General features: G+C 39.4%; 1 protein-coding gene across 6 annotated transcripts in view; it reads right to left on the bottom strand.

Annotated features, from left to right (window-relative positions):
• LOC138932240 (EGFR adapter protein) overlaps positions 1-17,010 on the bottom strand; it is a 66,758-nt gene that overhangs the window by 3,451 nt on the left and 46,297 nt on the right. For 5 of the 6 annotated variants that reach the window (XM_070293869.1, XM_070293872.1, XM_070293870.1 and 2 more), the window contains 5 exons: positions 4,124-4,267; positions 2,674-2,853; positions 1,863-2,296; positions 1,538-1,756; positions 1,090-1,261 (listed from right to left, as the gene is read on the bottom strand). In XM_070293869.1, coding sequence (XP_070149970.1) covers positions 1,090-1,261; positions 1,538-1,756; positions 1,863-2,296; positions 2,674-2,853; positions 4,124-4,267 — 1,149 coding nt within the window. Of the gene's footprint in view, positions 1-1,089; positions 1,262-1,537; positions 1,757-1,862; positions 2,297-2,673; positions 2,854-4,123; positions 4,268-13,856; positions 15,827-17,010 lie in introns of those variants that run through there. The other variant, XM_070293873.1, reaches the window with a different exon arrangement.

Here is a 17,010-nt window from a genome sequence, read left to right as displayed (position 1 = left end):
ATTTTATTTGAAATAATAGAGAGAAAGAATCCTTTTCGTATGTATTCGATATATGTATATAACCGAAATTTACTGTTTTTATTATTATTATATTCACATATTATGCTGCTTAATTTATTATACGCGTATTATCGTGTTACAAAGCATTATTGTAATATATTGTGGATTTCATTGGGACAAAATGAAATGTGATATTAATACGGATATCTTTCCTCGCATTTTCAACCGTATAGCTAAACGCGCATGTAGCGTAGCGTCACATATAATGAAACAGTATTAAATGTAATATACACGTATGTGTATTGAGACGCGAGCTTCGTGTATCAAAATTATCGCGTACGCATTCATTCGGATCTGGTGCTGCGCTGTTACAGCGATGCAATTCCGCGCTACTATATACGGAGAGAATAAAGAGAGAGAGAGAGAGAGGGAGAGAGAGAGAGAGAGAGAGAGAGGAGAGAGAGAGAGAGAGAGCGAGAGCGCAGAGTTTTGATTTCCCTACGGCATCCACACGGCACATCCAACAAAACTCATTTATACTGGTTTCGGAGATTATCAAAGTCTGCGGACTCATTTAATCTATCCCACGCGAGGGGGAAGTTCGACCATTTAAATATTCGAATGTATTAGTAGCTTTATAGCGGCATGGTATGCTGTAATGTCTGGCTACTAAAAGCTTCGCGCATTAGCACCCCCTTATATAGCTTATTTCAATATTAACTTCGCGTATACGCGGATGAATTCTCTCGCGATCTCTTCCAGTCTTAGATATTATTGTAAGGGTTAAAAAGGGTTCTATTCTCGCGTAGCCAATATTGAATTTTATACAACGTAAAGATACTTTCTTCGTGTATAAACGTAATTAGTACGGACACGCATTACGAGTCTGTTAAAAAACAATCAGTGGCTGTTATTCTCAAAAAGAAACGTTAATCAAATTACAATCCATGCGGATTTTTTTTTTTTTTTTTTGTGTCGAAGGAAGATTTATTTTGACTCTTGCAAGAGCCTTTGCTTTCCTTTAGACGTGCGTTTAAAACTATTTTGATTTTCGATACGACACCGAGTGCGTATCGAGGAGAAACTTACTTTGATTTTGTAGCCTTTGTTTGTACGCATTATGAGATAATGGGCTATTCCGCTCGGTTGAAATTCACGGGGCACACGGAGGGAGAGGGCGTAACATCCGGGCTTACTGGTACTCTCTCGCACCATGAATGCCCCTTCCGGCTCTTGGCTCAATACCTCCAGCGTTATCTCTCTAGAATCACGATCATATCGTTTTAATGGTAAATGAGCGGAATTTTATCTTTTTTTTTTTCTTACGAGAAAACAATCGTATTTACTTATCTTGTTATATATAAGATTCATATTTCTAAGTTATAAATAGTTATAAAGTAACTTATGCTATTGGAACTGAATCACTCGACGAATATTTAAAATTAGCTAGAGACGACATTGCCATTTTAGCGCATTGAGAAGGACGCGAGTGTGCGTTATTCCGATATATGTATAATAATGACTCGCGCGGACCAACCTGGGTATGCCAGCTTGAAACCAGGGCGCCTTGCGTAGCTCAGCCTCCTCACTTCGATTATTCAGGCTGTCTGTCCTCTCGGGCAAAGGCGGCGGAGTTGGCGTAGAGCCATGAGTGCTTCCGTCAGCGGGTACCGAGCTACTCGACGTGCTAATTTGCGATCTTCTTTTTGACTTAAATTCCGCCTCCGTACCCGAATCTAGGCAATTGTGTCCTATCCTAAAAAAAGGAGATGAAAGAGTTGCCGTTCGCAAGTCATACGCGATTATTTTGGTTTTGGAGAAGGAAGAGGCAAAAGAGGAGAAACATGGCCCAGCTGCCTCACCTATTGTTCTCAATGTTGAAGTTCTTCGCGGTGATGGACGCGTTGATGGTGTTGTCGAGGCTTTCGGACGGCGGGATCTTGTTGTAGGACGGCCTCGTACCCTCCGAGTCGATGATCGCCTCGTTTATGTAGCCCCCGGAATGGGGCCTGTTCGATGGGCTGGTCGGCGTGCTACTACCGCTGACGAGCGGGCAGCTGTCATCCTCACCGTTTAGCCCAAGAACGTCGCGTCCACCTGTCAAACCCATCGTCAGCCGCTTTATCAGCGGCGGCTTGTCCGTTAGCCTCTTGTACGAGTTTAACTCGGTCGGTGAGTTGCTCTCATCGCTGCTCGGTGTACTCTGTTGGGATATGCTCTTCGGCTCGTCCTCGTTTGTTATGGGTCCGAGAACGTTCGCGAACGACGGCCGCAGACCGGGGATCGTGTTCGGCGCCTGAAATTATTCAAATTGTCCTTAAAACGCGAGCATTAGCGCGAGCGTAAGAATTAAAACTGTCCATCATTTATCTATATAATCAATCTAATTTATATAATAGATAATATTTGTAATTAACGTTATTCGATTTAGGTTCTTCTTTACGTATACAATTATATGCGTTTTGCGCACACAAAATGAATGAGAAACGGTATTAATTAAAAGAAACATGTGTTATGTATATGTATAGTTAGGTCGGCAATACATAAAACTTTGCGTTTCAAAGTTAGTTACTGTAATTGCCACTATAGACGGGTTGAAATTCATTTTCGCTTCGTTCGAATGTAACAGGGCAGTCGTGGCGGAGTTTGGTGTTATCACTTGTATGAATTCACCTTTACGCCAGCAAGTCGCAGCGTGGGCGAGCCGGCGCTGCCGAGCTGCACGTTCATATCCGTTGCAGATGAACCCCTTCCAACCCTGGAGGTGGGCGATGTCCGATTTTTCAACCACGAGTTCGACGACGAACTTCTGCAAGCGTCCGCGGTCGTATCGTCTCCGGACAGTGATTTGTTCTGCAAGCGAAAAGGGACGGTCATTGCTAAAATTACATCCCCAAACATAGAGACAATCTAAACATTTGCTGTATTATTTATGCCTTTTAGCGTAAACGTGTTTTATCAAAGAACTTTTTTCCATCGTGTTTTCGTGTCGCCTTAACTGGATCTATCCCCCCAAAAAATATCATTAATTAGGCAACATTGTAAAAAAAGATTAAACGATTTATTTAGTCACAGTCGGATTCTCTCGAATGAATATTTGACGGAATCTCACGATTCCCAGGGCGATTCTGCGGCGAGGACTACTCCGGGCGGACCGTGGCGGACTGACCGTTTACTTGGAAACGCGACGCGACGCGAGACGGTAAGCGAGAGACTCGGGTCGAATTTATAATTAACGCGGCCCGTAAACGGGACACCTACTACTGGAGTCGGTGGGTCTCGTGAGACCACGTCGAGAGAGGATACGGTTGTCGTCGTTGTTCCTTTCGACTCGCGCTTGGATATTTAAGAAGCTCTTCCACGGAGCTGTTCCAGCTTCCTCTCCGCTATATCTCACATACCAGCATGTTGCAGTATCTATTCTAATATCTTTTGGAATATCGTGCTTGCGCGTTATTGTGGAAAAAATTTAATAATACGAATAAACAGTTTTAACGATGTTCATTCATTTTGTAAAGTAAATAAAAGTTTGAAATAAAAGTTATTGCGATTGCACCCTCTCTCTCTCTTTCTCTTTCTCTATAAAAAAATAACATTATATGTAGCGTTTATTCATTTTTAGAAAGATTGAAATGATGTCTTCTACATTTCTATGTACGCTCTTTTGTTTTGCACAGCAAACGTCGCACTGCGATACAACTCAGTAAGCAGAATCTTTAAGAAGAGAAATCTGAGAACTGTCCGCTAATTGCTAAAACTATTTAATTGCCATCCACAGCGCTTTTGTGAGAGAACTGGCAGATGGTACGATACTACTAGCTTATAAAGTTAAGCCTGCCAAGTTTAACTTAACTAATTTGCTAGTCGACGACGACAGAAACAAATTACTTCATTAGCAGTTACTAAAAAATTTTTTATATCTTATGATTTATGTTTCCATTTATTGTTTCCATTATTCGCATACAAGCGGTCAATTGTTTATTTCGATATATTATAAAAATTATACTCTATTATATGAAATATATATTATATAATAATTATATATTATATATGTATATATATATATATTTTTTAAATATATTATATAGATATTATAATATGTTTTGATATGTTTAAAACGTACCCACGATGTTCGATGTTCCTGTTTGTCTCGATAGGACGGCGTCGATCGCGATGAGATTACATCCTGGAGGATCGGCTGGCGCTGAAGCTGCGCCACGTACGCCATGCGGAAAGCATTGCCAACGATGGTGTTCAGCTCCTCCGCCTGCAAGTAAAAAAACTCAAGCTTTAACATAAATTTTATTTTTAATACGCGAAAAAGAATCTTTTTGCGGGTTTTTAGTTTAATTAAAAAAAATGTTCCTATATAAAAAACGCGTGTTCATGCTCAGCGCGATAAAATTAAAGTTCATATGTAAAATTAGTTCTTTTGGAGAAAAAAAAATGTCTTTAGAATTATTAAGAGGGTAATACAATTAATTGGGGCAGCTTGTAAATTTTTACTTGGCAGCAATAGACCTGGTTTTCTACATATATCACATGGCGATTAAATTACTATTAAAAAAGTTTAAAATATATTTTGAATTTTTTGTCGACAAATATATGTATGTATATGCGTGAAACTTCCTCGCGCTACCTTTTTAATTGAAAATCAAATATTCTCGCTGTTGAAATTATAATTTAATTAAATATCAAAGTGCGAAGCAAGCATACATTCGTACGGAAACTAAGCAAGAAACTAGCCTTATCTGAGAGCAATATTATCAAGTCAAAGATTATTGGATAAATTTAGAAAATATGCTATATAAAAATAGTTTTCGTTCTATATCGAGCCAATTAGATTTTTTCCGATTGGTCAGTGATAAATGAGAAACGAGCGGTCCGAGCAGACGCCGCGTTGCAGCAGCGCAAATGCGAAGTCTGAATATGTAATAAGCACTCGCGGAAAGCCGCAAGCTCGGCCTTGTTCGTGCGCGTGTTTAAAAAAGCCCTGGCTACATACGTCTAGTACTATTTACGCCCGATCGAGATACAGATGAATCGCGCGAGTATATGTACGGTACACGTATACAAGGACGCGCCCAGAATCAGAAATGGGAAAAGGTTCGCGCTACCTTTTCGCGAAGTCGGTTGGATGCACTAATGTGCACACACTGGTGCATATGAATTAAAGATAGTTGTATGTAAATTTACAATAGTATAAATATAATTAAAACAATAAAGTAATTAATCCTACGAGTTATATATTATTATCGTTAATCGCGTATTACATAATCGTAATAATATAACTCGTAGTATTAATTATCTTACTTTTAATTATACTTGTGCTATTATAAATTTATACACGATAGCCTTTAATGTGCACCAGTGTGGACTAGTGTATTCGATCGAATTTGCTATTTCTCTTTTTCGAAAACTCACGTAAAAGCCCCCGAGGCGTTGCATATTAATGCACGCCGGGAGGCCGACGAGGGTCTAATAAGAGCACGCATTGTACAACGCGCATAGAAAACGGGGGCAGATTAATGTCTCGCGTCTGCGTCTGCAACTTTTCCTTTCACAGAGCGAAAGTAAAATTCGTCGCGAGGGAGATATTCAATCGTTTCGCATACGTAGATCCCGAATTCTAGCTTGCATTCTTCACCCATGCACTATACCTGCCTATGTACCTATCTCCGTGACATTGTTAGGACATTGTTGCAAGCGGCTCGGAAATCCTTGCAAATCCTGGCTCCGCACCGTAGGTGGAAAATACATTTCTCGCAAACCGAAATCATCCCGCGAGCGATAAAAATGCAAACGAAAGATAGAATTGTAAAGGCGAACGCGCTGAACGTTTTGTATTTTTCAATGCTATATTGATTTGCAGGCTCACGCGCTATTATAAAATATCTTTCACAAAGACGTTTTGTGTCGTTTAAACGGCACGTTTGGTATGTTGAAAAACGAAGCGAAAGGGATTACATAATGTAGGATGTAGGGAGTAATGTGCGTTTTAACGATACGCTCTCGTGCAAGACAATGCGCAGCAATGCCGCTCTCCCGAATAATTTTACGGTTTGCGGTTTGAGGTCAGGTCCAATGATTCCACTAGGAACGAGATATTTCAATTACGTTTGCACGCGGAGCAAAGCAATGACTTGAGCTATAATTGCGGACCGGCCGCACGACCGTTCCGTAACTCGTCAACTCATATCCGAGCACTCTCCATTGCCGTTTTACTTATATATAAATCGCTATTTAGTTACGTTACACACTCTTGGTTTAAAGATGGTAAAAAGAATTAATATGATATTCTCTATCTATATTTGAAAACAATGGCTTTTTCTGAAAATAAGACCACTAATAATAGTAGCGTCTTAAAATATATTAATGAATATTTTTAAATTTTTATTATTACTCTCATCGTTTAAATTAAATATTTTTTTTTTGAGATGTGTATTATAAATTGCACTTCTCTCTTGGAAGTACGTTCCTATTTTTACATATCCATCACCTAGTTAGAAAAGTGCAAATATCTTTTACAACACCACTTGGCATAGTCGTTGCGTTTATAATTTCTTACATAGAAAGATTTGTATATGTTAGTTATTAACTTTTTTTTCATCAATTCTATTATTCTTATCGAATGTGCAATATGCTAAATAGTAGATGTCGATGGCATAGCGCGATTTATTATACAATACATATTCTATAGTGTGAGAAAATCCGGAGATTTATCGAGGAAAGAAACACGCACGCATCCCTTTCATCGAGGTCATGCTTGACAGAAATGTGAAGAGGAAAACATTCCGACAATGAAAAGCTCACTTGCTCGCAATAGATGGAAAGATGTCGTAGCATGTCATACGGGAGAATTTATTGCCGTTGTGGACGGAACTTGATTGGGTTCTTCGATTTCGATGCCTCTGATCGACAATCGAAAATACGGCCCTGAGATTCCCGCCCCGAGGTGGAATTTAAACGCGATGAAATCATCACTGGCGACTCTTCTTTCTTCCTCCCCGCTCTATCCTGTCCTGGACGTTGACTCGAGCAGGCACTGACCTTCTTCACCACATTTGGATTCAGATCTGTTTAATCGATCAATAGCTATCATACCGCTGTATTGCTTAAGCGTCATCTTTTACTCGATTTTAAGCCATATCTTTATTTCGGCAATATTTTGTCGAATTACAAGAATATGATATTTTCACGTTAATTCAAGATAACATGTCGGATGAATTGATTCAAAAGAATCAAATATCGCTCAGCGGAATATCGGACTTTAAAAGAAAAAATTGCGATTTTTTTGAGAATTAGTTATTTCGTCTTAGTTCACCTTCATTCACTGTCTGCGCCGGTGGTCTTTTTAGCAAAAGGATGACAGACACATACGCCAGAATCGAATGGAAAGAGGATCGAAAAGGCGATGGATCGCGCCGTGGCTTTGCGCCGGTGCAGCGTGACGGGCTACATTCCAGGCATTCCAGGCGGTCACGGCCATATCTCCAGCTCCTCTAGATTTCCCGTCCCATGTACCCGGTCGACCACTACCATCGACTGCGGTACAAGCTGGTATACTCGCAATAATGGCGTTCGAGGTAGGGATTGGTCCTCGTCACACTTCTGAATTTCCCTCACTTCGGTTTCTCTGGTTTACCTCGACGACGCGATACTCGGCGGCGGATAGATGACTGAAGAGAAGAAGTTCTCTAGAATACGGAGAGCAATAAGAACATTCTCTCTGAGAAAGTCCATTATTGCATTGTACCGACGACCACATCACAGATCATGACAGTATCATTGCTTCTTTCAGTGCAACGACATCCGTCGTCATCGATGGTGACAGCGTAACTATGGTTTCGCATCGTTTCATGTGAATGCTGTCTTAATTCCCTTGTCTCTTTTTTTATCGTTACCGCCATCAGAACTATGCAACCTCGTGGATTTCCAGCTCACTCGCAGAATACAAAAAAAATGGAACATCTATTCGAAATTATCATTATTAATTATTGATCTCTGTCTCTTATAGCTTCTTTTATCGGCTTGTTCGCGACCTTTCATTGCATTCCGTTTACCTGCTTGCTTATCGGGGCATTACGCTTGCCGAAGATGACAAGATCGAATCAAATCCTGCGAACTTCAGTTGCTACGTTTGCATAAATGTTAGTTAAAATTAATAAAATAGAATTAATTACAATTCTTTGTCATTTTCGAGCTCTATCTGTAAAAAGGAAATGGAATTGCGTATTCAAGATTGTCAATCACAAAAAAACGCGAATCAAAGTTTAAAATTCCATTCTCGGCATCACGGTCTCCTGCTCATGACGGGTAGGACAGCAATTTCGAATGTCAAATATTCAATATCTCAAATTTCACCGTTACCCGCCATCATATCGATACGATCTGACTCGTGTATACGCCGTTAATAAAATCATTACGACTTTCGTCGCCATTATACAAATTATTCATCAATGTCAAAATTTATCTCGTATATTGAATTAAAATAAATTCAAAGGAAAACGTCTTCCACATTTTCCGAAGAAAGCAAAATTACATTCGCATACTAATAAAAGTATAGCAAATATCATAATTGATCTTTTTTTCAACTATTCAAATTAGTTGGCTAAAAGCGAAAAAGAGACAAAAGGATAATTAGTAATGATAATTCGACGATAGTTTTATATGCTTTTTGAATCCTGCGAGTGAGTTGGAAATCCACGAGAAGAGGATATACAATTTCGATAGCAGCTGGAATATCGTTTAACCGTGTGGCAAGCACTTTGTTCAGCGTAACGTAAAATCGGTCGAGGATTGGATCGAATATAATTAGATGAATCGGTCAGGGAGCGCAGATGAAGAACAACCGTTGCACAATCTCTTTGATCAGCAATTAACGCCATGACTGGAGGTCTGTTGAAGTCATTCGTCATTTCTTTTTCTTTTTTTTTTTACCTAATAGATTTCAAAACGTTAACATTTTGACATCATGCGTCTATTAAGTCAAATTATTTTTTTGACGAATAAAGTTTCGAATAATTCCGCCGAGATTGTGTGGATAACACGTATATATTGTATATCTCAATTTAGCGCATATTTTTTGTATTTCGATAATATCGACGCGATTCTAGATTTTTTTCTCTACAAAATTTATTGTAGCGCAATTTTTCTCGATAAGAATAATTATTTGAATAGTTATTTGAATATTATTTGAATTTACGTTTTGAAAATAATTAAAGATACTCGGGCCAAACTTGAAAAATTAACAAAAACACCGTGCTTGTAATAATGTAAGAAAAACAATCATTATTTCATTAAACGATTATTAGCGTGGAACTTGTATATCGAATCACGAGAGCAACTTAAATGAGCGACATAGCTTTGATTGGCTCTATTCTTGCGATTAAACAGCTTGTCGTATGGGGGTCCTCGACAATGAACGGTGAACTTAATAAAGACGATAGTGACCCATACAGTTTGCTACTGTATCCTTGAGTCTTGTCATTAAATTTATTTCGGTGCCCCCAGAAATGCACCTTCGAAAACGCATACGACACGCGAAGAGGATCGTTTCGTTTTAAATTTCTTACTGCTCGAATTTCTTCTTCATCGAGTGCGCGATGTCAGCGGTGATTCTTAATGACCCGGATGTAAACGAAGAATGGTATATATTCCGAGAATTACTCACTATTTTCTAGCATGGTGTCATCAAATTCCTAGCATGCAATCATAAAATCAATCCATATCGCATAATGCTTTTAAAAGAAAAAGAACGTAAGATATAAAAAAATTGATATTTTTATTAACATTATTTTATCTGTATATCTCCCGAGTGTGACATAAGAATATAGAAAGTATTTCGTATTTAAATATTTTCTCTTTTTCAGCTTGTATCTAAAATCTTATAGTCTTACATTTTTTTTCTAGCTAGAAATTATATCGGAAATTGCTGGTTATACGACAGACATACATAATGTTAATTTCACGATCGGATTAGGCTTGAATCGATTAAGTCATTACGCACATTGTATTAATCCGCAATACGCATTATAGGATACAGACGACTATGGAGTAATCCGTGTGTTCTCTATATGTTGCGTAAATCAATCAGCTTCAATTACCTATCGAGAATGCTATGTAATATTGGCATGTCATTCAAAGAAGTAAATATTGATTTCGATCCTTTTATTACGAATGTAAATATTCTATCGATAGAAAATGAATTTTTTCATCTTTATATTCATATCATGTATTGTCTTAATATTTCTTTCGTATTCTTTTCTTGTCAGATGTTAATATACAATACGTACTTCATTTTTATACAATTATTATTAAAGATGTTTTAATAGTACAGATATATTGTTTGTAAAAATGTCTCAATAACTAATGATTATATATATATATATATATATATATATATATATATATAATACAAATAAAAAAAAATAGAAGAGATATGATAAAAATATTATTTCAAACCAAAACATTAAAATTGATTTTATTCAATTATACGTCAAAAAGATACATGCAACACCCTGTATTTTCATATAAATAACCATAATTATATATATTCTTAGCTCCCCAATAGTAAAATGAGATAAAACCGGAAATTGAGCATAGACTAGTGCATCCTGTATACATGTATAAAGAGAACGAGCAGCGTCGACGTTAAAAATATTTGACACGTGTGTCCAACGCAAGGGGGACGATGCATTCGATGCATTGAATGCGCTCGATTCGAGACACGGCGCGTGAACATTACATCTCGCGATGTCATTCCTGGTAGGAAGTATGCTTAGTCATTGCAAAATGGCATTTTACGGATGATGCTCCTGCCTGGAATTACCGTAGAAATTTCAAATTGTAAATTGCGCACAAGCAGCCGCATACGTCGAGCACTTGTAGAAAAAAATGGCCGTTATTATAGATTTTCCGCGACAGTTTGCTGCTTCAGTGCGATACTAACGAAACTGCATATTCACGTGACGTGAGAGAAACGTAGACCCTGATATGAAATTTCCTAGCAACGTTTGCGCATTCTGCGTATCTCGTTTATATTTCAAAGTCATTGCGTCAGTTGTTCAATCAGATTGGCAGATTTTATGAGAAAAACGAATGATTGTTTCGCAGTAATAAACGAGATCTGTTTACGATCGTTATATTGACAAAACCGGAAGAAAGTAGCCGATGTGAGTAGTACGAAAAACGAATGACTAAGCCGTTAGAAAGTCTTTCATCAAAAAAGTAATGTGTCATCGAGAAGCTACCACAGGTCTAAGCTTATGCCTAACAATAAGTCGAGAGTATATTCATATTGTACCTTAGGTTCCTACGAGAGGTGCCTCGACGCGATAATGGGTCATCTTTTGTGCGAGATGCTCTATTGGTGTCGAGAGAAATTTCGTAACGTTTACGCAACGTAGTAGATGGCTCGTTTTCTCTCCGTCTCTTTCGATTCTCTTTTTCTTTTCCACTAGAAATGTCTTCGTTTCTCAAAGGCATCAGCTGCGCTAGAGATGAGAATTTAGGGGAGCGAGCTTTGCGTGGATTCATCTGGATTTTACAAATAGTGAACTCACACGAGAGATCATTGAAAACTCGTGAAATTCAGATGGCGTTTTGTAAATCTCGCTGTAAAGGACTTGGATCTTTGTCCGCGTGGAACGCGATGGGTCGACACGAATTATAGTTTTCTATTGTAAAGTCAAGAGGAACTAATGGAAGGGTGGCGGCTGTCATGAGTCGGTTTTCAAAGCGATTTTCGCTTCAATCGGTTTAGTAACAATACGAAATAATCCGATATATATGTACCATATATACTGATGTATATATTGAAGTAGCCAGAATTATGGTAGTAAATAATTGTTGCATTATATTGTTAACATGCGTCTTTCTAATAATGATTTGAAATGCTGGTGTGAAGATATAATGAGGAATTTATATATTCTTGCTAAAATATCAATGCATACAGACATTCTTCCATCGGTAAAGAGGCAACGAGCGAAGCATCTTGCGCTACAGGCAGCTATATGAAGCCGAGGAATGCGTTCGTCCGATCCCACGGCTTATCCCCCTTCGCTCTCCCTTCTCTCGTTAGCTCTTTTTCTTTCTGGCACGATAGTGGTATTACCTGACTTAGGCTTTCTCTCTCTCTCTCTCTCTCTCTCTCTCTCTCTCTCTCTCTGTCTCTCTCGATTTCTCAGATTCCGTGTATGCAATCTATCGACGCGACGACTGTCTTTTAGCAGATCCTGAAATGCGACTATCAAACATGGATAGATCTTTCTCAAACGTCGAGAAAGATACAAGAAAATATATATATCGACAAATTATTGGATGATTGCATAAGTTCGTGCCCGATTTTCATAGATGGCATTAAGTTGCTGCATGGCGGAGTTCTATTGTTTTCGTGTGGTAATTGTTGCTTACACCGAATAGATGATGTTGTCTTATGTCAATTTAGCGTCAGACATTGTTCAGATAAGTCCATTTGTGCATAAGAGAAATCATTAAAAATGGAGAACGAAAGGTGCATTTGCGGCATGTAATGCTATATGAATTTCGGAAAGGCGTGAGTGTTGGGATTGCACAAAAAAATATTCAAAGCGTTTATTTGGACCGCGCTCCTGCTCTCCGAACAGTCAAAAAGTGGTTTGGCAGATTTCGAAATGGTGATTTCAACATGGAGGATCAACCCCGCTCTGGACGGCCTTCTGGCATTGATGATGACATTGTGCATGCCTTAGTGGAAAGAAGCCCAAGGATTACAACTGAGGATATTGCTGAGAGGCTGAACATCGATAATTCAACCGCTTTTCGTCATTTAAAAAAGCTTGGATACATTTCCAAGCTTGATACGCGGGTGCCGCGTCTCCTGACTGAAAGGAATAAGCTGCTGGAAAACTGCAGGAATTGCAATGGGAAATTCTGCAGCACCCGCCATATTCTCCAGATATTGCGCCTTTAGATTTTTATCTGTTCCGGTCTTTGCAGAATAGTTTAAATGGCAAGAATCTCAATTCCGAAGAAGCTGTCGAAAACCACCTTACAAACTTTTTTCAAGAAAAACCAAGTTCTTTCTTCAAAAATGGAATCGACAAGCTTATAGATGGTTGGAAAACCATTGTAGAAAAGAATGGAGACTATATAATTGATTAATAAAAGTGTTATCTCTAAAATATAATCTAAAATATAATTGAAGTTTATATTTAAATCGGGCACGAACTTATGCAATCACCCAATAGATAACTTTGAGGTATTGGCAAAGAAAAATGTTAGAAAATTGAATGATTGAAAAATATAGATAAGCGCAACTTCAATCGACGGGAATCTAAAAAAAACGACGCTCTTGTTACCTACTTAATAATCATGTTTCATGCGCATAAAATAATAGAAGAGATCATTTTCCCCCTTTTTTTTTTTTTTGCCATGATCGATGCACCAATCGTGTCTCTGAGGTCATGTTGCGGTACCGTGACCTAATCGCGCTCCGTTAATATCGCAAGAGATAAAGCATAAGCCATGCCACGATGCCTAGACGATATCCAGATCGTTTATTCGTTGTATATCGGATCGCTTGAAACTGGGTATTTACTGCTTTCCTTTCAGAAACTGTCTCATTTCTTTTACTCGACGGATAATGACGTTTACGAAAATAAAATTATTCGCATATCCGAATTATTCCAATTTCTGCGAGGCAAGAAGAAACAAGGCAAGTGTAATACGGAAAATATGAAAAGCGATCGAACTTGCGAGTGATTTGTGACAATTTACATTGTGTCCGCGCGTTGTATGTGAGATAAATTTTAAAATTAGTTCAAGATTTCGAAAGATCAAACTTTCAAGATATTAAACTTTCCGTGAAAACTTACTTCGAGCTTTTGCGTGTGACCACATCGACAACAGCAATACGACATGTAGTCGGGTAGCGCGGGCATAAACCTTAACTGTTCCTGCGAGTATTCGTCCACAAGTTTGCGATAATGCACCCTGAAAATGGGCCTCGTTGAGCTCTGCGTGCCTTTACCAAGGCGTCCCATAATCGCAGAGAATGCGGCCAGGATATTGCGCCTGCGTGAAAACCTCCTCATGCCACAGCGACCGTTGTACTTGCTCGTCCTTCCGTGAGAATATACGATATATGTATCGGGCGTCTATATTGCTATACTTAATTCCCGATAAGGATATGCTTCCTCTCCGACGAACAATGTTTAAACAACGAGTGTGGCTTTTATCTAAATTTAATAATAAAGCAATAATTCGGCATTATCGTCACGTTATCCGAAAAGACACATCGATTCACGTCGATTATTCGCACTTGTAACATTGATATATTAATATTTCCAATCACATTTCTAATCACACGTCCACGACACCGCGCGGCGCACTTTCTAATGCACTAAAGCGCATGCACCGACGTGCCGGCATGTATATGTCGGCGCGTTAAAGTATTCTCTATATCCAACGCCTTTCTCCGAGAAAATATTCCTACGACGACGTTTCGGCGCCTATCGCAGACCAAGCGTCTTTTGAAATCCAAACGAAATTCCAATTTACATTTCATAGCAGCGTATAGATGAGTACCAGTCGAGAGAAAAGAAGAGAGAAATTTCCTCGCAAAGTTAATACGATCGGAGATGCTGATACGTATCGTAACGCAAACACGACAGCGGAAGGTAACATACGTTCGGAAAAATTTTCGGAAAGATTTTCTTGTCATCGGATGTTGTTTCTGTGGCGGATTTTACGCAGTAATCAAGTCTCCTGCGATATACGCGGATATTATTAGCAGATGATTATAGCGACGTCATGAATCGGCGGAACCAGTTCTATCGCAAGCTGTATACGTATGGTACATGTATGAAGGATCGAGAGTTCCACTTGATGGCGTATAGCCTTGTCTACGTGTCGCTCTGCATGCCGACTCGCGGAAACCGGTTAACGAGTACAGAGTTGCTTCACCGCTTCTTATTCATCGCTTGTCAACTACGCATGTAGCTGCTATATATTCTTTCGCACTGCGTTTTCCGATGGATCTTCCGATGCAGGATGATCTCCATTATCGACATCAGGATCATGTCCGAGTACATTCGCACGCATAATTCGCACTCGTAATCGCTCGTACTCCGAAATAGTAGTAGGTGATATCGCCAAAAGAGCTATGGATGAATGATCATTTTTTAATAAACTTATATCTCTTCGTTAATCCGTATCGATAATTGATATGCTTGGATTATACGTTTCCTTTTCCTGCAAACTTAATTATATTTTTATAAAATATTCCGCATTTGCAACTGTACGTATACATATCGTTCTAATGTCACAGCTTCTCATCGTTTTGCGCCGGTCAACCTTGTATACCATCGCGGGAAAACGGAAACTCGCAGAGGCGGCAAATCATTTGTTCGATTCGACAATTTTGAAGTGGGTGTCCTCCAGTCCACGAGTTATCCTTTCTATCGTCGATCGAAGAACCTACCGGATGAACTTTATCGGCCCAGATCCCGCTCTCTTCGCTCCGTCCGTTCAATGCTCCGACGCACATTGGCGATCCAGGTGCCGTTGCCTCTCAAACGGTCAGAGTACTGTAAGTCTGTATGGTATTACCGTGCTTAACCGGCGATGGCAACATATCTCCCGGTACGTATAGAGAGAGACTGAAGTCCACGAGGAACACGAAGCAAGCCGTTCCGACCGGCCCACACTGAGTTGCATCCCCACCGCGATCTACGAGGAGCCGAGCGTTGCGACCGACCGCTTTCTTGCTTCAACCGCGGCACTGAACACGTTCAACGGCAGCTGTTGAATACCACGTGTCCCCGTTCTCCCTCTTTCCCTCGATCTCTCTTTTTCTATCTTTTCTCTCTCTTCTCTCTCTCTCTCTCTCTCTCTCTCTCTCTCTCTCTGTTCCTCTCGCAATCTTTTCAACGGCTCTGGCTTGTTCTTTTTATTCTACTTCGACTGAGAACACCACTTGGGAGAACCGAGCGCCACATGTAACGCGTGAGTTTGCGATTCGCGTTCTTTGACCTGCCATCAGCGCGACATGACGTGCCACTCGATCGCCGACTTAGACTCCCGGACTTGTGCCGTATGTGTCCGGTGATGTAAAGTACCTAGATTTAAGTAACTTTTTTTACATTTTATATATCTCTATTTTTTGCAGCGAGCGTCTGTGTACTATTCGCCAATCTTCTTTGGAATGTTTGTGTATACCTGCGACAGGTACCTGTATACCTAATTAAGGTACATTTTAGAATACTTTTCAAGATCAGTGTGAAGAAAAGAATCGGGAATGTCAATTCTTAAGAATTTTCATAAGACTGCACGTAGTATCAATCATAAATCATGCAGTTAGTCACCAGTTATTGAATCTAGCACTTTTCGAGTAAATCGTAAAAAGATAATACGGAAAGAAATTCATTATTTTTCATTAAGAAAGGAATAACAAGTTCGAGCTTCTACATCTTTCCATTTCGAAAATCCATATATTAGCAAATTATTTGATCGTGGAAATCGCATCGAAATTGAGATGTGATATCAATCGCTTCAATGAGCACGGAAAAAATATCTGGCGCTAAGATTTTTCATTTTCCGTCTATTCTCTCAATCTCCTTTCATGCTATCCGAGTAAGCTTACTTGATCTGAGACCTTTAGGAACGATGACGTTCTTAATTCAGCGGAAGGTATTTAAAGTTTAATCCGAAGAGTGCGCCATTAGGGTTGACTAAATGTCAAGGCGATGGCAGAGTGCAAAGTTTCAAGTGCAAAGTCTACTATTCTCAACCCACTAAGACTACCAACTTACGGTGTGTCCTATCCTTTCTGATATCGCCGGCGGACTTCGAAGCCTCGAGCGATGTTATCTTCCAGACGACAGCGAGAGGCTTTTAGATCTTGGGATTCGGTAGTCGTCGATATATATATCGACGTCCGACAAAATTTTTCGTGTATTTTATAGTACAGAGGCACGTTCTTTCCACGAATACCTCACACCTGGCTACTACGATTTTCGAAAAAGCCAC

The sequence above is a fragment of the Polyergus mexicanus genome, unplaced genomic scaffold (assembly GCF_030449975.1).
Source record: "Polyergus mexicanus isolate NDT 795.1 unplaced genomic scaffold, iyPolMexi1.0 SCAF_4, whole genome shotgun sequence".
NCBI classification, from domain to species: domain Eukaryota; kingdom Metazoa; phylum Arthropoda; class Insecta; order Hymenoptera; family Formicidae; genus Polyergus; species Polyergus mexicanus.
Note: the sequence above shows the minus strand (reverse complement) of the source record. Positions and strands in the feature narration are given on the sequence as shown.